The sequence below is a fragment of the Podarcis bocagei genome, assembly GCF_964188305.1.
Source record: "Podarcis bocagei genome assembly, chromosome: 3".
In the NCBI taxonomy this organism is placed as follows: Eukaryota; Metazoa; Chordata; class Lepidosauria; order Squamata; family Lacertidae; genus Podarcis; species Podarcis bocagei.
In genome coordinates this window covers 50227977-50248834 of record NC_138127.1, presented here as the reverse complement: position 1 = coordinate 50248834, position 20858 = coordinate 50227977, and the positions used below count along the sequence as shown (strand labels likewise).

At 39.1% G+C, this 20858-nt stretch overlaps 1 protein-coding gene and 1 long non-coding RNA gene across 4 annotated transcripts in view; one reads left to right on the top strand and one right to left on the bottom strand.

Annotated features, from left to right (window-relative positions):
* Positions 1 to 20858, bottom strand: part of LOC308582807 (utrophin-like) — a gene marked incomplete at its 3' end in the record, with an annotated part of 196543 nt that overhangs the window by 36116 nt on the left and 139569 nt on the right. For all 3 annotated transcript variants that reach the window (XM_081186281.1, XM_081186282.1, XM_081186283.1), the window contains 4 exons: positions 19317 to 19378; positions 18684 to 18758; positions 10962 to 11163; positions 1472 to 1557 (listed from right to left, as the gene is read on the bottom strand). In XM_081186281.1, coding sequence (XP_081042407.1) covers positions 1472 to 1557; positions 10962 to 11163; positions 18684 to 18758; positions 19317 to 19378 — 425 coding nt within the window. The remainder of the gene's footprint in view (positions 1 to 1471; positions 1558 to 10961; positions 11164 to 18683; positions 18759 to 19316; positions 19379 to 20858) is intronic.
* Positions 2714 to 18677, top strand: LOC308582843. The gene is made up of 3 exons (XR_014005914.1): positions 2714 to 2968; positions 6850 to 6957; positions 18565 to 18677. It is a non-coding gene; the product is annotated as an uncharacterized lncRNA (long non-coding RNA).

Sequence of the window (20858 nt, the reverse complement as noted above, 5' to 3'; positions counted from 1 at the left end):
ATCTAGGAGACAAAATTTCACCTGGAGGAGCAAAGTCAATGTCAATCACTCATTTTGTCTGCTGCCTGAGAAGGTCATCTAAAATTTGTGAACTCCTAGAAAGAGGTTTTGTTTTAAAGTCTTCTAAAAGCACTACAGTAGTGGAATTTATTGATGCATAGTACTTAGAAGACAGACACATACACAGGACTCAAAATGATTGATTTTTGTTAAGAAACCTGAAGTAAGACACAGTCAAGTTGATAGCTTGTAAGCAAAGAACAAAACCCAGCTTGTTTAAATAATCATTTACAATAAAATTAGCCTTTATTCAATTCTATGCATCTCAGATCCACAGCATCGGTATGAATACAACAGCATTAAACATCTGTATTAGTTACACAGAAGACTGCATGTTCATCTTTAGAATTTTTTTTAAAAAATAGATGCTATCTCCACAATTTAAAAAGCTAATCCTAGTGTGAACAGCAAGCATAAAAACTAGCTTGTAAAAAGGACTGTAGAGTTACAAGCTCATGTTCTTGGGAGACCATTCAGGCATGCCTTCTGCAGGATTTTCCATTAACATCAGACTTTCACTTAAGTCATTCTCAAGAATTCAACTGTAACAGCTAAATTGTACACAGTTGAAATATATGTGAAAACTACTGTGATTTCTTGAGTCACCTGGGGAAGAAATAATGGTTTTAAGCTTTGACCCTATTACATGCTAGTTAAGACATTTGCTTTTTGACAGTAAGGTTCTGGAAAGTCGCCATGGAAGAAAGCAATACAATTGGCAACTAGGAACATGTGGGTATGGATGGAAAACCATTACCTGTGTTCCTCCAGGTGTTGGGACTGCCAGTCCCCATCTGTACAATCAACTGCCAAGGATGATGGGTGCTGGACAACATCTGGAGGACCACAAGATCTCTCATCACTACATTTAAGTAAGTCCTAAAACACTTTGACCTTGACACTGATGGGCATTACGGCCCATCTTCAATGCACATTTCGTTTGAAAGCTGGCATGTTGAGAATGAAGCTGAAATATTCCCCAGGATCAAATATTAGAGCAAAAGGCGACTGTAAAGTCACCACATTTAGCACAGTGGCGCTATACCGGCATGTTCTTTTGCAGTGGTGTTATCACACAACTGCACCTGCTCCAATCAACTCTGGTTCACTCCTCACTGCTTGCTGCTTCCATAAATTAAATATATGCATGTACTGTTTGTGCTGTTTATCACAACAAAGAGCTAATCATTCTAAACTATGCAGAACAATTAACGTTTCTAGTCCCTCTGCCCAAACGTGACATAATTGACAGCTCTTGCTGGAATTGAGTGCCTGAACCTCACTCTGCAGACATGTTCCTGTAATATAATGGTCACTGACTTTTGGCAACATTATTGCTAAGCATTTTGGCATGATAAAACCATATTACGATATTGCTTAAAGAAAATGGGGGCATTCCCATAATACTCACATCTATACTTCTCCTCAAGAAGGCCCTTAGAAAGAGACATCAAGCCAATCTTCAGGGACTGCACTCTGATTTTTCCAGTTCGACCACTGTTATGAAAGCAACATTAAAATACTTGGCAGGTGGTAGTGTAGTTTCATTCCAGCACTAAAACAACTGACAAGCACACCTGGTGTATTTCAATTCTTAGACATTAGCTGCTAATCGTGTCAATGAATCTCCTTTGCAAATATTCCACAGTACAGGCACTAAATATTTACATTCTGTATAAACATTTCATATTAATTATAATATATTGAAGTTTAGGAGTGTAGCATCACAGCATGCTCTAATAATGGGATATACACAGTTGCACGCAGCTGGGAGCCACATTACACAGTATGTAGCAGGCAGAAGTTATATTATCTAGAGATACATTAATATTTTTTCAGAACATTGTTTGCCTAGTCTGTGTTAAAAACACTTTGATGTATAGGTACAATTGGGCATAAAAGCTAGACATATGCAGCAATTAGATAACACAGAGTGTCTCTTTTATCTGAGCAGTGTGACTTCAGGCTCATGCAGCCCAATTTTTTATAAAAACATAATGGCAGCATAATGGGCTACAAAGGATGTGTTTTTAAAGCCGCAAGGAAAATACTCCTCAAACACCTAAGAAACAGAGAGGACAATTGCTCTTGAAAGTTAACATAGCACATGGGATTAACAGAAGATTTGCTTGGGGCAACCTCCTCTGGGACAAAACAAAAATCTACAAGCATGAGAGTTAGTCCAGTCTTTGCTTCAGTGAGATGATACATATTTCTAAACCTTCTGAATATTTCACAATTTCCTAATTAACTATCTAAACCAGCGGGTCCTAAACTCTCCCACCTCGCTGCCCAATGGACCACCAGAAAATTGCTGATGGTCTTGGTGGACCACTTAATGATTTTGCGAAATGTATTACAGTAAAATACAGTATTAGAAATGAAAACAATAAACATATAATTAAAAGTCAATATAAAAAAACAATTCAATGGGTGCGCCATCTCCCATCTTAAGCCACAAATCCACAGACATGCTGTAGACCAGCAGTTCTCAACCTGTGGGTCCCCAGATGTTGTTGGACTACAACTCCCATCATTCCTAGCCAGCATGACCTATGGGTCCCCAGATGTTGTTGGACTACAACTCCCATCATTCCTAGCCAGCATGACCAGTGGTTAGGGATGATAGGAGCTATAGTCCAACAACATCTGGGGACCCACAGGTTGAGATACACTGCTGTAGACCATCTGAATCAAACTGGAGGACTTCCGGTGGTTCACAGGCCATAGTTTCGGAACCTGTGATCTACGTAATTTAACTGTTGGTGAACAGCCATGACTCAGTGGCAGAACATTTGCTTTGCACGGAGAGGGTTCCAGGTTCAACCCCTGGTGTCTCCAGGCAGAGGTCACTGTTTGAAACCTTGGAGAGCCACTGCCAGTTAGTACAGGCCTTGAGGGATCAATGGTACGACTATGTTCCATTCTTATATTTAGAAGGCTTATCCAACCTGAAGGATTTGTGTACTCCTGGCACTCCTGTGTAGATCTTGTCCCCCCCCCCCTTATAATAAAGAGTTAACTGCACTTACTTCATGTAATTTATTGCTGCCTCCCTCCTGTCAGTTGGGAAAGCAGTTTGACATTTTTAGTTCGAACACTTTTAAGTTCAGTCCAAATCTTCACTGGACATTACAAAAAAGTTGGAGGAGGGGGAGATTGAGATGGCAGGGACGGAGGCCACAGAACTGAAAAAACTCCCCAGTAGATAAGTGCCAGACATGAGGAATCTGTGGGCCTACAGATGTTGCTGGAGTCCATCATCCCCATGCAGCAACATCAATAGGGAGGAGGGGAGTTGGAGCCTCACTTCTAGTCTAAGCACAAGTGAATTACAAATTATTTTCTTTAAAAAATCATAACTAATTCTGGAGGTTGTTAATGTTTTACAAACTGGAACCTAGGAACATTATACAAGCAGTAAAACACCATGACAAAAATAATTACTTGGTTATGAATGCATCTTTTAGCTTGGTGAAGTTGTCATACTTCCAGACAGCACAGATGAATTAAAAATAAAAGCCTACTGATGTGTTATATCAGTATTTAAATCCATACTACCACCACACTATTGCTTTGTTTCAAATGACACAAGACACATTGTTCCATGGAATTATCCTGGCATCTCATAAGAAGGTTTACTGTGCACCCTTACTCAGGTTTATTGATTTCTTTGTTTCTTCCTGCTTTAAGGAAAAAGCAGCCAGGATTGTGAAATCTTTATGTTATCCTGATCCATACTCACAAGGTCCTTATGGTTATTATTTTCCTTCCACATACATATGTAATTATTATTTTTAAAAGTAAATAAAAGTGTACTTTTAAAAATGCCATAACTCAAAATTTGTAAGTCACAATCCGTAGGAAATTAGTGCAAATTCAAGTGTCTAAGCTCATCATAAATAGTAGCCTTTTCTTTATAAGAAGACTGCTCCACAAATGTTGAAAAAAACAGTTTTGATGCAGGTTGCCAAAACAAAAACAAATTGCAATCTCTGCATCTAATATCCCTCAAACACAACTAATAATACTGAGCTGGATTCAGAATTTTATTCACAGAATAAGGTGCTTTGGGTCACAGCTTTTGGCTGCAGGGTGGATTGGCAAAAATTGTCCTCCACTTCTATTTCCTCAAGTTTCTGCTAGACCCAAGCTCATTCCATGAACAGAATGACTCCTTCAGCAGCCACTATATGTTAACAATTGTCACTACCTGTTCCACATATGATGTCAGGTGTGGGTCAGGGATAATGGCCTCACAGCCCTAATTAAGCCCACAGGACAAAATTTCCACCTCACTAATATATTTGGTAAATCACATGGACATTTCTGTAAAATACTGTATTACAGTATTTTAATATTTTTTTTGAAGCTGCCCAGAGTGTCTGGGGAAGCCCAGCCAGATGGGTGGGGTATAAATAAATTATTATTATTATTATTATTATTATTATTATTATTATTATTATTATTATTAACAACAATCAGTGGATTCTAGTCTGAGTTAACACTAAAATGTTTAGTGTCTTCACAAAAAGCAAACTACCAACATCAAAATATATATATAAAAAAATGAGAGCCACGTTTTCATCTTGCACAGATGTTCAGCGCTAAATATAGCTGAGCCAGTCCCTGCTATAGGAATCATTAGGAAAGGAACTGAAATAAAAGTGCCAATATCACAATGCCTTTATACAGATCTATGATGTGACCACAGTGGGAATCAGAGGTGAATTTATGGCAGGGCAACCACTTCCAACACACCAGGCGCTGAGCCTAGGGGCGCAACAGGGCATCACAACTATGATGTAGTGAACTGAGCAGAATGGAGGGTGAGAATTGGGCTAGCACTGGGCGCTGCTGAAATCTGAAATACCAAAGTCCGTCCCTGTGGGAATAATTTGTATTTTTCTTGTTACTGCATCTCAAAAAAAGGATATTGTAAAGCTGTAAAATGTACAGAAAAAAAGACAACTAAAATAATGAAGCAATTTGAGCAACTCTGATCAAGGCTACAGTGTATTAGACTTTTTAGTTTTGAAAAAAGATGAGGAAGGGAAGGCATGACAGAGGTGCATAAAATTATGCCTGGTGCAGAGAAACACACAGGTGGGCTGTACATCACAGCTGGCTATCTGCAACAGCTTAATAAATTTAATAATTAGCTTTTAGAAAGCAGTCTGCTTGCGATATCTAAAAAAATCTTTCTCAGAACTCAAAATTTATCAAAATGGCAAAACATAGTAACTCTGTCAAATAGGTCCATATGTTCCCTCTCATTCGTAAAGGTCACGCTTTGCCTATATATTGAATTTTCGGTACTAGAGACTTAAAAGATATTTCAAATAAACTATTGATAGGCTTATGTTTAATGCTGAAAATTATTTAGAGCGCAGATGTTAATCAATTATTTAACCTTTGAGTTCTTGAAAAAATAAAGTTCAAAGATATTAGATTTCATCTCTGTTCTGCTTGTTGACCTAATGTGAGGGATAAACAGTTCTTGATGTTCCAGAAATAGAAATGATAATAGGTGTTCCTGTCAATTGTTTTCATTTAATATCTTATAAAGGCCATAAACATCTGTAAGCATGCTTAACAGCAAATGTTTCTTCAGTCTGTGCAGCTAATTAAATTCTAGATTAACAATAGCATGAGAGAAGCAGATGGTTTTTGTAGGTGCGTTAATTACTTCAAAAATTGTATACAACAATGACACGATGTTAAGTGATGAATTAGTGGCAACCTAATGCCATTTGCAAGATTGCAAAGTTGCACGAGCTGAATATCTGAATATCAGCTGATGAGGAACATGAGTGGGAGAGCACTGTGGTGCTCAAATCCTGTCTATATGCTTCTCTCATGGGCATCTGACAGGGCACTGTGGGAAAAGGGTGCTGGAATAGATGGGTCTGATCTAGCAGGACTCTTGAGATGTTAACTTCTTATGTTTTTGAGCTAGAGCAATGTCAAGATTCAAATTTCACACACACAGCGTCACCATGGAAATTAGGAATGACAGAACTGTCAAGATGGATTTGTCAATCAAGTCATGTGAGTGCATTTTCCTCTACTCTCGTCCCTTCTTGATCTCTTCTAATATATTTGATCGAGTTTTAAATCTTACAATTTCTACATCAAAATAATTTATATCATGCCATGAGCTCTGATGGTGCAACACAGGAACCTGAATTTCAGATAGGATTTCCCAGCCTTCTAATAATATAAGAAAAGGCCAGTGGCCCATCCATTCCTGTATCCTGTTCTCACTGTGGCCAAGCTGATGCTTGGGGGAAGCTCACACCTGGAGATGGTACATCATGAGGACAATAGTAATCCTTAAAATGCATTAAGGCAAGAATGTGAAACTAGAAAATGTTGTTTCTTGCATTTAAACAGCATATGTGTGGGTTTCATTTAAAATCAGTGAGAGGATGACATGCAGAAGAAAACTATGAGAATACTCTAAAACCTGCAGGAGGACCATATCTTTACTGGAAGCAATCACAAAGTGTGGCGGGCTTTCAAGTTTTCCAAAATTCTTCATCTGATGACGAGTTTTGGACAACTTGGGAAATGCGTATTTATTCATTTTTGTTAGTCCTAATAAAAAAATTGCCCAGCTGTGGATTTTTATGAACTAACATGGTTATCTTTGCTTTTTTTATTATGAAAATAGTTTCCCTTTTAAACCCAATGGTTCCCCTGCTCTAAGAATTCAAGCTTTTCCATTAGAATGCAGCACTGGAGTCCTTTTGTTCATATCTCTCTATGACACATTATATATTTCAGCACATTGCTTCTGAATTCACACATTCGGAGCCCTAGCTTAGATGTCTATACCTGACAGATGTAGCACAACCAAATGAGAAATGTGCAATGCAATTACCTAGCTACTGAGTGAGTACCTTTCAAAAATTGTTCATTTAACCTGTTTACACAAACTGTAATTGCTTTCTTTCTCCCTGCCCACTTTCTTCGTTAATGAACCATAAATCCTCTGATTGCCCATGTTAAAAATTATTATTATAATAATATTCATTCTTTGCGCAGATTCTGGGCATCAGTTAAAGTATGATTTCATATAGGATTCCTTCCAACACTTCTGAATAAGTGCAACAAGAGACCAATGATTTCAAGTAATTATGCAGTCATTGACATTTGAAGGATTTGCAGAATATATGCATAAATGTTCCGGGTTAGCGCCATCGGCAATAGCGGAGTTCCTCTGACCGAGAGGAACCCGCTCCGTGAAAATCGGGTCTTGCCGCCACGGCGAAGGCGGAGACCCTCTAAAAATCCCAGGCGGAGGAAGCCTGGGAACGTGTGATTCGGCTGACACCAGGAGCGCCTCCCCTACTCGCAGGGAAACCCTTTTTCGGGGATCCGAAGCGACGTGGGGTGAGTTGCGCGGTGTTTTGAATCAACCGCTACTTTTACGGGGTGAAGCCGCACAGCTGTTGCCGGAGAGCGCTGACTTTTTCCTGTGGACAAATGGACTCTAAACAAGTACCCGTGAGTAGAACGGAAAATTGGATTAAGAAACATTTTAATTTGGCACTGAAGCTGGAAGGTTCTAAACAGGAAGTCTGCCTCCCGTTTTTGTAAATAGATCGAAGCAAAAATTCTGCAAGCTAAAGTTTGGAAAGTCGTATATAAAGGTCTAAATTTCCTTCAGTTATCACCACCAAAACCCCTCTTGGAAGCAGGAGAAAAGGGGGGAATCTTTGACTGTTCAAGCCTGCAGGAGAGAGAGTAAAGAAAGATAAATTTCCACCATCTCAAACCTGGGAACGGGATGTCAGAGACAGAAATTTATGGGGAAGTTCATTGACTGTGAATGAAACGTCTTTTGACAGATAGTTAAAAAAGAGAAACAAATTGATTCCAATGTTGCCATTGGCATTCAAAAGAAACAAAATATTTGAAAAATGAAAGTAATTTTCTTTTGTTGGTCCTGCCTTTAAAAGATGGATACAAATAGAAATTGTCTCCTCTAGAGGGAGCTTGTTAAATTGTTGCTGGAGTAGAGCTGGGGATTTCACAGCAGTGAAGATTAGGATCGTGAGACCAGACTCTGACCAGACTCTGACCTTGAATAAAAATGTGTTTAGAAGAAGTTTTGGTGCTTGCTTTTTGCAAGACAAGTGCTTTGCTGGAGCAGATGCATGAGAAGATGGATTTGATGACTGTTGCAGTTAAAAACTTTGGACAAACGGCGAATACCCATATAGAAATCATTCAGGAACCTGTTTTGACAGGGCAAGTGCAAGTGCAGAAGATAATGGAGGAGGTTGCTGTTGAACCTCAAGTAACACAAATGGAGAGACCCGAGGCCCTGCAGGAGCATAAGCCGCTGTTCTTGAAGTTTGAATCTGGAGTGGACCAGGGGGGGTCTGGAGTTGTGAGGGCTCTTAATTTTGGAAGGACTTTGAAACATGCTTTTAAATACTTTCTGGATTACAGTGTTGACTGTGGGGAATGGGACTGTGGGGAATGGGCTGATCTGCTGAGGGGAGATGGAGATATTTTTGGATTGGAGTCCTCCCGAGACCTACCCCCCAATGAGAAAGGAAAGAAATTAAGAAAAAGATCAACAAAAGACAAAGTAAAGTGCAGGTATAAACAAGAAGAAGATCTGCAGACGGGACATGGAAAAGACTTAAGAGCCTCGGACATAAGATCACCAGGTTGATGGACTAGATGGAATGGCTAAGAAGAACTGACAAAACCCGAGACCAGGAAGAAGAGACATTGGATGAAGATTGGAAGAAAGTTTTTTTAAAAAATTACTTTGAGAATTAGTGTAAAATTAACAAGTATTAGGAAAAATGTTGGAATGAAATTATTTGGCTTTAGTAGAAATGATATAAGGAGTTATGTACAAACAAGTATTAAGTTTTAAGTTTTAAGGTTTTTTTATGGTAAGATAAGGTTAAATAAATTAAGGTAAATTGAATGACAGAATATAGTGAAAGATGGAAAGGATTTGCTGAGTTAATTAATAGGTTAGATCGTCAAGATAAATTATATAACAAAAATTGAGAAAGATGGAAATAATTTGCTGAAACAATTAATTAAATTAGAATACAAAAAGGGAGGTGTGAGGAGGTCGATGAAACAAGTAAATGAAAGATAAAGATATGGAACATTGGATGTGTGTTTTAATGTTATTGTTGGGGTTTTTTGCTGTATTGTTGTATTGTTTTTTATGCTTCTCCTTTTATGTATTGTATGTTTTGTCAATTTTTTGTTGTTTTCTTTTCTTCTTTTTTCTGTAATTCTTAAACTTCTAATAAATATCATTTTTTAAAAAACCAGAATATATGCATAATTAGATCATGACTTTAGAGGACACATCAATAGAGGCACTGTAAGTCACATGACGATTAAGCTACCCCATAGCTTACACAGATGTTGCTAGATCTTATAAAGGCATTTACAACTGAGAGCATAAGTCATATAGCATGCTCTACAAAATGCAAATGACTGTAGCAGTGTGTGTCACACAATGCAAGCTGTCATGCACATTTCTTGAATATCACTCTTGCTTTCCTGTTGAGTGTCGCACTGCAATAACAGCTACCTTCACACTGATATGGATTTCAGTAAGCACAGAACCATGTATGCAAGGTCCATTTCTTGTTTAGTCTTCTACCACATTGCACCCTCTGAAATGCTAAGCTTAAATATCTATGTTGCTCATTAAAATGTGGATTAGTCATTCATATTACTTAACAGAGTATGAACCACAGAGGCAAGCACAATAAAGGGCATGTTGGAAGTGTTACATAGAACATAACTAAGTTCTGAAGTCAAAAGCTTTTCATCTTTTCAGTTAAGTACTAGTTTGCTATTGTTAGCAATGGGAAGGAAAGATCAGTAAATGAAGGGGTTTCATACCTTTCCCATATATGACAACAGAAATGCATTTTTCCACACTAAGCCCAGACTGGCCAGCGTAGCTCAGGGCCTCAAGGGCCAGTAAGCCTAACTTGATGATAGAAGAAAAGTTGTAGAGGCTGGTGGGTGTTGTATGTACATATATAGTCTTTGGGGTTTCTTTCTTGCATTTTAAAAGGTTTCATTTGTCTGGTCTTTTGGCAAATAGTGGGAGAAGAAGAGAGACTCTTTTACCCATCAGTCACTTGGATTAGAAATAGTAATATTCAGTGGATTTAATACTAACTTATTTGATGGAGGCGGGGGGAGTTTCCTTTGCTGTAGATTCCAGAATAAGAATGCATCACTCAAGTCTTAGAGGGACAGATGTACTCCAGAAAGCTCAATAGAATATTGATTTCCAATTAAATGGAAGCACTTGCATTTAACAGACAATCATAACCACAACTGATTCTGACGGAAGCTCCATAGACCTTTCCTCCAGAATAATGTTTTTAGGATTACAACCTTCCTGCTTTTCAGTCTAAATGGTTCAACTTCACCAAGGTCTGCTGGGAGATTAAATTCCTTTATTGCCTTTTATTCTGCTTTGGTTGGAGGCAGCAAAGGAACTTTGCTGTGTGAACACACATGCAAGGCAACTTACCTCTCCCTCTTCTGTTTTGCTTCTAGGGAAAAAAATGATTTGCAAATAACACAGCAGGGAGCACCAAACTTGTGCGATGTTCCACTCTATTTACAGAAGTGGCTTTTACATCATGTGAAAGTTAAAATACAATCTGAAAATTAACAGTTAGTGAAACATCAAGAAAATTGTATAAACTGCCATGTAAATGCAGCCTAAATAAATGCAGCTTCCTCAGTATCCTCAGCACAGAGCCTTCAGCCTGAACTAATGCCAGATCTGATTTTTAGTCTCAGTGAGTCACTGTTGTACATGCAGATGTAGCAGTGCAGCATTATGAGCAATGTTTATTTAGTGCCTGACATCTCATACTTACGTGTCATAAACATTCAACAGCCAGTTGAGACACATATCTACACACACTGGAACATTCACCAACTCCTTGTGCTTCTCTTCCATTCCACTGTAAATCGTAGTGAGGCAGCTGACTACATCCTGAACACCAAGGAGCTGGTCATTTTGAGTCAACTTGTGCTGCTTGAAAGCTTCATTTGTTGTATTTAAGTCCAACAAGTCCACTGGCAAAATAGTCAAGCAGAGAAGATTTAATGAATGACGATACACACACACACACACACACACACACGAATCAATTGACACACCAGTGCACCCAAAATCTACTTCTAATTTTAAAAGAGAATTTATTCTAATATGTGATGTGTTTATTTAGCTCTTAATCTATGTTTGTATTATTAATTTTCTTATATGTAACAGATTTCTGGCCAAATTTCATGGTAAAATCCCTCATTAAGCAGACTGCAACATATTTTAAAATACAGATTAAATAATGAAACCATAAAAACAACAAATAACATTCAATACATGATCCTTAAAATTACAAATAAGTTAGTAGCTAAAATGTCAGTTGAAAGCAGAGTGTGTTAAGTTAATCAAACACACAGTGGAGGACCCAAGTCTTTAAAATTATCATAAAGGTCTGCAAAGAGTGGGCAATTTGTGCTTCTGTCAGAGAAATTATTGAAATTATAGAATGAAATTGAAATGTGTGCAAGAAGGGCTGACCAAGTGAAGGCTGAAATGTGAAGGTTGTGCTTGCAAGAGAGCCGTGAGAAGGATGAAGTAGCACGTGAGGAGGACTTTGTTATTAGAAACTATTGTACAGGAAGAGATAAGGAAGTTAAAAGAAAGTTGCTGTGCCTTGTGATTAAACAAGTAGAAGCTAGTAGAAGGAAGTCTTGCCATATATAAGCTTAATGGCCCCTTTGCTTGGAAGTGCATAAAGCTAGCACTATTTTCATATTTGGTGTGTCACCCACCACTACTTGCTGGTTGCAGTTGTGTTGCACCCAGGGCCGTCTTTAGCATATGTGTCACCGGGGGGCAAAGATCTGCCCAGCGCCCCCAAATTAACTTTTATTATGTTTATGTCACTATTATCATTTGATAAATAGCGTTCACGTCTGCGTGGCTCCAAAAGGAGATTTTTTTTTGGGGGGGGGGGGTTATTTTGTTTAAAACCAGCTTTTCTAAAACCAGTGCCAGTTCAGTCGTGTCAAAGGTGCCGCTGACCCTGCTGTCGCATAGCAGCTCAATACAATATGCTTAGGTGGCTTCAGCGGTGGGCACCTGGCACCCCCCAGAATTCAGCGCCTGGGTGCCCCGCACCCCGGGTAAAGACAGCCTTGATTCCACTGACCTTGTAATCCCTAAATAAACGTCCTGTTTTGCTGATCTCTGGAGTCTGGATTTTATTGGCTGTCCAGGCTTAATTTCCCTGGGGAGGTTGTTCCAGAGATGTGGAAACCGCCCCCCTCCAAAAAAAAAAAAATCCCTGTCCCTTTTACTCACTAATATTTGAGTTTTCATAGTGGACCAGAAGGCAGATGCTGATCTTACAGGTCATGTAGACTCTTATGGGTGCAGGCTGTTAACAAGCATTTCCTAAGAATTTCTTCTGCAGCATGGTATGTTAAATGAGAATCCGTACATGTACAGTCAGCATTTAACTGCTCAAAGGCATTTGCTTTGTAAGGACAGAAATCCTTTGTTTGCTATAGGGAACACTTGAGTCATGATGTTGTGCCGTCCATGTCCTCCCAACTTCAGCCATGCATGCCATTGTGCTTTTACACACATACCACCTTTCCAGATAAGCTATGCTCAGAGTGGTTATGCATGTAATACCAAACTAAACTACAGTCATTCTCAGGGGGTAGCGCTGAATGTATCCACCAACTTTTAAAGCCTTCTGATCGCTGAAGAACCTTGTAAACATTAAGCCACTCTGAGAGGCTACTGCTTGAAGAGTGGAATAAAAATTTCTAAACTACATACATACAGTGAACACATGCATACTCTTCTATCTTTAACCATAATGCTGGTACCAGATGAAAAGCCTGAGTATTCAGGCAATATTTACAGATTTGCAGTTGGAACCAAGAATTCTGTTAGGGTAGAGATGAGAATTTCCCAGTACATGCAAGCATTATATCAAGATGATTTAAAGTGCCCTGACTAGGAATCATCTTACTACATTCTATTTGCACTTAACAATTCTGGGCAGAACATGCAGATTATGGTATCATTTAAAATCCCTTCACGATCTACAAAGAGCAATAATGGAAACATGCCCATATCCACTGACAGGCATCCCTCATGGAAGATCACATTTCTGCTATGAATTCCTGTCTTGAATGATGACAAGAATATGTGTCAGTTCCAAAAAGCACACTCAGTTACAACAGTGATTATGGGAAACTAATTATCATCTAGACAATGAGATAGAAGGAAAATAGCTGATCGTGAATTTTTCCCCAAGTAGTCTTAAGTTATGGAGACAGACATTTCATGGGCATAAAAAGAGTTTAAGCTGAAAGCCAAATGGAAGCATAATCTTTAGAGACATCTTTCACTAGAAATGGTTGAAAATTTAGCAAACCATGGCAGTTTCTTGGCATTCTTTTCACTGTATACCGTATTTTTCGCCCTATAGGACGCACCGTCCCACAAGGCGCACCTAGTTTCTTTGGGGGGGAAATAAAGGGGTGGGGAATTATTTCCCCCCCCCAGGCACAGGACTGGGGCGGGGGAAGCCCGAGCTTCCCCTGACCCCACCCCCCAAACAGGCAGCTCTCTGCAAGCCCTGGGAGCCCAGCGCTGGCTCCCGCTGCTTGCGGAGAGGTCCGCGAAGCCTGGATGCGCTGAGTTCAGCGCGCGCAGGCTTCAGCGTGCGGGCAACTCTCCGCAAGCAGCGGGAGCGCTCCTGCTGCTTGGGGAGAGGTCCGCAAAGCCTGGACGCGCTGAGCTCAGCGCGCGCAGGCTTCAGCGTGTGGGCAACTCTCCGCAAGCAGCGGGAGCGCTCCCACTGCTTGCAGAGAAGTGTGCAAAGCCTGGACGCACTGAGCTCAGCGCGCGCAGGCTTCAGCGTGTGGGCAACTCTCTGCAAGCAGCGGGAGCCCAGAGCCGGGCTCCCGCTGCTTGCGGAGAGGTGCGCGACGCCTGAAGAGCGAGAGGGGTCGGTGCGCACTGACCCCTCTCACTCTCCAGGCTTCAGCGAAAGCCTGCATTCGCCCCATAGGACACACACACATTTCCCCTTCATTTTTGGAGGGGAAAAGGTGCGTCCTATAGGGCGAAAAATACGGTGTGTACAATGAGCAAGTTAAAATTTCATTTCCTGCAAATTATTTTCTTGCAGGCAGAATCAGAAGTGAATTAACACTGTAAGCTATCATTCTGAAGGAAAGGAAGACTGACAATTCTAGAGTGAATTATAAATTATTGTTTGTCCTGGGCGGGGGGGGGGGGAGAATAAGAGGGCAGAGCAATTTGTAATACATAGGAAACAGGATATAGAAGGCTGGGGAATAACAGATACCACAAACAATATGGCTGTGGTAACAGCTAGAATGCCACTGCTTGTATTTCCTTATCTATGAAGAATGCAGATGAGTCCCTTTCTGTTGAGCTATGTAAGTCTCAGGAGACAGGTTTCGATTCCTCTTCCTCCAATCCCCAGTATGCACACATGTCATAATAATACAAAAATACTCAGTAACACAATAAAAGATGTCCTTGATTTTCCTCATCTTCTCTCCATTAGCAAATAAATTCACACTGAATTGCTCCTGGGCAAGAGTCAGAAATGGTCTGGGGACCACCTGGGACTTCTTGCTAAATAAGGTACTGACCAGCTGTCATCTCAGATACAAAATTAGCAGTAACTCTCTCCTGTTTTTTTAAGGTTTGTTTCCTTTCCCTTTCAGTGTATGGCTTGGTCTGTTTGCCGAGTCATTGTCAAGCTATTCTCCTTGTAGGCGCCTTCCACTGACCTTGTAAATGCTTAGAAGTCCGTCACTGTCTAGTCACGCTAAATATAGCCATTAAGTTTGATCTGGGCCTAGAAAGCTGGATATCACTGAAGGTCTCTGAGCTCAGGCTTCGAAATTAACTTTAGTGGCTCACAAAAGGAAGGGCAAGTCTACAAACTTCAAAATTCTTCTCTGGTTTGAATTAAAACAATTCCCAGCCTCATCCTGCCCAACCTGCTAGACACAAGAGCTGGAAAAGGTTCAAAAAAGGAAGTCTTTCTTCACAAAGCACATAGTTAAATTTTGGAATTCATTTCCACAAGATGTAGCGATAGCCATAACTTGGATGGCTTTAAAAGAACTTTAGACAAATTTGTGGAGGTTAAGGCTGTCAATGCCTACAAGCTATAATATTTGATTTCTACATCATTTTCCCTCATATTTATGGCTTCACAGTGCCAAATCAATCCTATTAAATGTTAAATAGACTATAGCTCGGCTATCACAGTATTTCAAGAGACTATAATGATTCCTATCAGGTACAAAAGAAACAAAAATATTATGCAGGAAATGTTAATTTATGCTGGAAATGTTAATATATAGGGTTTTCTGTACCCCTCCCCCAGAAAAATAAAAATATCTGCAACTAAATTCCTTTCATTTCCTGCTAAATAGTCTATTTTGGAAAATCTAGATGGATGGGCAGTAATTAATGGTTTCCACATTTACAATTTGAAAAGCATTCTACTGGAGCGCCTTACATTGGCAAAGGCCCTAAGACACAAACTTCAGACACGTCCTTGTGGTTTTCCCCCAAAAGGCCTTTACAGTTTGCCACTGTTAAGCTGTGACAGCAATTTGTCACATCTAACAGTCAGATGATGGCCCTCTATTTCAAGTGATTCAATCTGACACTCTCTTTGCCTTAGTGCATTAGCCCTGCTGAAGTGTTATATAGCCTGACATCTTTAGAGACTATCTGCATTTAAATTATGGGAAATGATTTCCAATTTTAAATGGAAGCTGCATGACAGCTTGGCTTGGATGGTACATAAGGACGAGGCATAGGAATTTCGACTACCTGCTTGTCCAAATTTAAGAATAGAGAAACCTCTAGAGGTTCTTGACTTTCTTTCGTTGCCCTCTGATGATATAAAGCAAAAAATAAACTTGTTCCTTTCTACATGAGAGGCCACCAAGGCAACACTTTGCAAAGCAAGGACAGAAAATTGATATTTGTCAGGTGTTTTGCTAAAGGCTGAACAAAGTAGTATTTTCTCAAGGCTTATACGCTGTTGAATTTCGAATGAAGTAAATGCAGGATCTTATTACACAGGAAGGTGCATATTTCTGAATAGAGACTGTAGGGTATTTTACTTTCAAAGCTGTTTAATAGTAAAAAGGAATACAAACTCACAGGTTAGCATTTCAGTTGCAGATGGATTAGCTTAAGAGACAAAATTGTGTTTGGACTTGGCAAGGCAGACTGCAAACTAGGATTTTTCAGCTGAGTCATTTGTAGTCATTCTGCACCTCATCAGCACTAGAGAGATTTCCAGTAACTTGTCAGCTGAATTGTGCAAACATTGAGGTTTTTGGGAGAGGACTAAAAATAAAAGTGCTACTACTAACCCACTGAACAGTGCCTGAGTTATCTCTCCACGTTCTTCGCTTCAGTTTTTTTCCCTTCTTCAGACACTTGCCTTTCAGCTGGCTTCAGTGCTATTCTACTTCACAAAAGAATGCTTGAGTGAAGCAATCACAACATGAAGAGCAGCTCTCCTGTATGAACCTGCTTACTAGAGGTGCAGAAACTGCTCAGCCAGACTCATCCACTAGGCTGCTTTTGCTTTCCCCTCATCTTACATACAAAGAGGGGTTGAGGAGAAATCTGTTTTAAGTGGTTTTAGGCAGAGAATTTGATGGTTCCAACCCAATTGAGCTTTGCTCACATCAGACTGCCACTTGCATTGAGCACTCACTTATGCCCTACATTGGTGGTTTTTGTGTGTTTTTTTAAAAAGGACCAGCTAGTTATACATAATATTATGTACAAAGCAGATGTATATATTATGCATACATACAGAGACACATACCTACATAAAGAATAAAGCCCCTTGTACTATATTTCTGCACCATAATTTTATAGGTATTAATATGTAAGTATTTTTATATGGTTGTATACATAGTATGTATCTGTTTATGTGCTCACAACTTTAGAAAACCTGGAGGTATGTGTATAATATTACATTATAGGGATTCTTATAATAATGCATATAATATGCAAGAATTGTTCATCTTTTTAGCCAAGTCGGGGAGAATAACTCATTTTCATCAAGATCAACGAATTAGACAGTAATTGGGGGGGCGGAGGGCGGAGAGAGAATCTGTGCCGGTAAATTTGACATCCAAGTTTTTCAGAAAATTCCATGCCTCCTTACATTGTAGGACAAAACTATGCACAGATTTCCATAATTTTTAAACGTTTAAAGAGTCTCATGCCTGAATTCCCATTAGCCAATGCATAAAATCACAGACAATACACATACAGTAGTGGTACCTCTGGTTAAGTACTTAATTCGTTCCGGAGGTCTGTTCTTAACCTGAAACCGTTCTTAACCTGAGGTACCACTTTAGCTAATGGGGCTTCTTGCACGCGATTTCTGTTCTCATCCTGAGGCAAAGTTCTTAACCCAAGGTACTACTTATGGGTTAGCGGAGTCTGTAACCCAAAGTGTTTGTAACCTGACGTACCACTGTACTATCTATTGTTTAAGGCTTAGCTGAATATTCTCTCATAAGAACTTTAGGGTTGAATCTGGTGGGCAGACTGAAAAGGAGATAAAACTGGCAAACACTATTAGCCTTTTACCACGACTTCTTTCACAGTGACAACTAAGGGTGGTGTGTCCCATTTTGCTGAAACAGGAAGGTGCCATACTGCACTGCCCCAGACACAACTGGACAGGTTCAGAAAGATCCCCCCTTTCCCAGCTTCATCCCAAATGCACTGACAGTCTGTAAAGTTTAAAAATAATTTAGTTCAACTGGTGTCCTTTTTAAAAAAATATATTTAAAAAACCAACCCCAGAGAGTAAAGAAATGCACTGAAACGTCTCTTGGGGAAAAACAAACTTATAGCTGAAGTTTACCATTAAAGAGTTTTTCATGGCTCAGTTTTCCTGGGCTGGCTAAGCGATACACAAATCAAAGCCCCCAACTGGATACATAGATCACCAATGTTAAATGATGTTAATTAATCTAAGGAATTGTGATGAAAGCAAGTGGAGGTGAAATTTTCAAGGATCCAAGCAGTTGAGAACTTTAAATTGTACCAGGACAGGTAAAAATTTCTGGTTTCACATCGCTGTCAGGACATGGAAGAATAAGTTTTGTACATGCAGGGAGTTAAAAAATAATAATACCTAAAAGCATTTAAAGCCCACATCTGCAGCTCTACTATGAGTACTACAATCATTTATTAGTCTGGATCTTTCACTGTTCTTTACTGCTTTTTATAAATACTCGTTCATTCAGCTCATATAATTTTGTTTCCCAACGAGAATGTTAGTTCTGAAAAGATAAGGGAGATGCCATTGTGCTAACTTGTCCATTAACTATACAGATTTTCAACAACCCATACTATAGGTGACCACAATCAGCAAGCTGGAAGTATGAATCTGTCTTTGGTTATCAGTTCCTTTGAGGAGGAGGATCTGCAAGACCTCTTTGCTGAAAAAATAATGAGCTTTGAGAAGTAAACTTACAGCACAATGCCTTCTGTAGCCTCCGGATTTTGATGGCTGTGCGATAAGCAGAAAAGCGCACGTTGTTCAAATCAGCTGAAAAAATGGCAAAGGGCAGAAATGTAAGAGTATTATAAGGAACCATTTTGTTCAATGTCATATCGTCATGAATTTGTTGTCAGTTAAAACACGTGCACACATGCATGAACACTCACACACCCGAGACAAAAAAGGGAAGGGAAGCAGTACTTTATATCAAGCTAAATTGATTTTAAGGTCTGTTTCCAGTCAAAATAGTGGAAAAGATGACAACACCTGTGAAACATTTTAAAAAGTTCTACCAAAACTTCCAGGATAGAAATGTACAAGTAAAATCTGTCTGTGCCTGGAACCTATAGCTTTCATGTAGCAAAATACAGAGCACCATATTTGATAAGACCTTTCATGGGCATCGTATGAGGCCTTAGTAAATAAACAATATGCCATGCCCCCATGACATTCATTCTGTAACCGGCACCAATAACATGTTTATGTACTGTGGATTACCCCCTATCTGCACATTCAGTGAAATCCTACATTTAGCAATAAACACTTTGACCAGCTATCAGATAGACTTTTTGTGACTTAGTTTTACCAAAGGAGAAGTGCACTTACCTAATGACTGGAACAGTTCGGTCATTTTAGGGTGATCCCAGCAGGTTGTCTGCGTCTGATGACTGTTAAAAGAAAGAATCATATTTTCAGCCACCAAGAAGCAAAAATTAAATATTTCATTTCACAGCACAACCTTCCAGCTCATATGCAGCTTGTGTTGTGTTGGAATGCTGACTTGTTACGACATACAGTTCACAACCTTATAATTTTTAAGTGCAAATATGTACAGTTTCAGTCTTATCTATTAATTAGGGTCTCTTCGACAATGTGTGCCAAATTTAAGCCTTTTCAGGGAAATACAGTACCTCACCAATGCTGGAGTGCACTTCTAGCTATCTTTTTTGAGAAAAGATTTCCAAGAAGTTTTCATTTCAGATTTTGGAAGTGATCAAAGCACCTTGGGGTGTGTGTGTCAAATTACAATTTCATAGCTCGCACGCAAGTGATCATTCTGGCTGCCAATCTGAGTTCCCTATTTTGAAGGATGTACAAACATCCTCCTTTCAGAGTTTTCTACTCATCACGGTATCTTGGACTTAACGTATGTCAAATACCATGAGTAAACAGAAATAGTTTAGCTATTGTGAACACACTGAGTCTTGTATTAATTTTAAGATCCCAGTCATTTGGGAAGTATCACAATATCAGCAAGGCACAAGTATCTATTTTCCTCTCTAGTTTGTTTAAAGAAAAGAAGCTAAATGTTACATTGGTTTAAAAATATATAGAGAACCTTTTCCTCAATAGTCAAAAGTATCAGTATACATATTAACCTTAATAGTTAATAATGTACTTGGAGTACAAAAATGACCTTTAACTCACTCGTGCTAAAGATCATGGAGTAATTACTTTAATGCATTGCTACATTTACCCTCTAAGAGCATTCCAATGCAATGAATATTACAATTTTATCCACCATTTAACCCATCAAGATCTTGTGTATTCAACCATACATATAAGATTAAATTTAGCCTTCTCACAAAACTTTCAGATCTATCGCTGTCGATTTGTCATTTTCTGTTTCCATAAATTATTAGTCTATAAGAATACTAATTCCAGCCACACTCTGCTGTATAAATTTTCATCAGTAACTGGAAAATTAATTTCAGTAGATTTGTCATAGAACAACCCCCGCCCCTATCAAATGTACAATGTGATTTAATATTAAATGAACCCTATATATTAGCAAATTAAGCAGTACTTAATGAAGCAGTACACTATATTCTCTCACTTTATTTAAACTCAAACTTGCTCTAACAAGAAACCACACTGACTTGAAAGTAATTTATAATGCCGGTGTGCAAAATCTATCAGGAAGTTTCCTTGAATGAGCCACACTGAAAAGTACAGCTGAGTAAGAACATATCCATTGCATTTTTAAAACTTTAGCCAATTTTAATAGGGTCTGTACTGGAAAATCCCAGTGATTTTTGCCCTAGCTAGCTACATAATCTACTTTCCTTTATACTGCCAAACCAGAACCAAGGGCAGGAAAAAGGATGATACCTATGTGGCATAGAATATGCATCAAGTTTAGAGTAA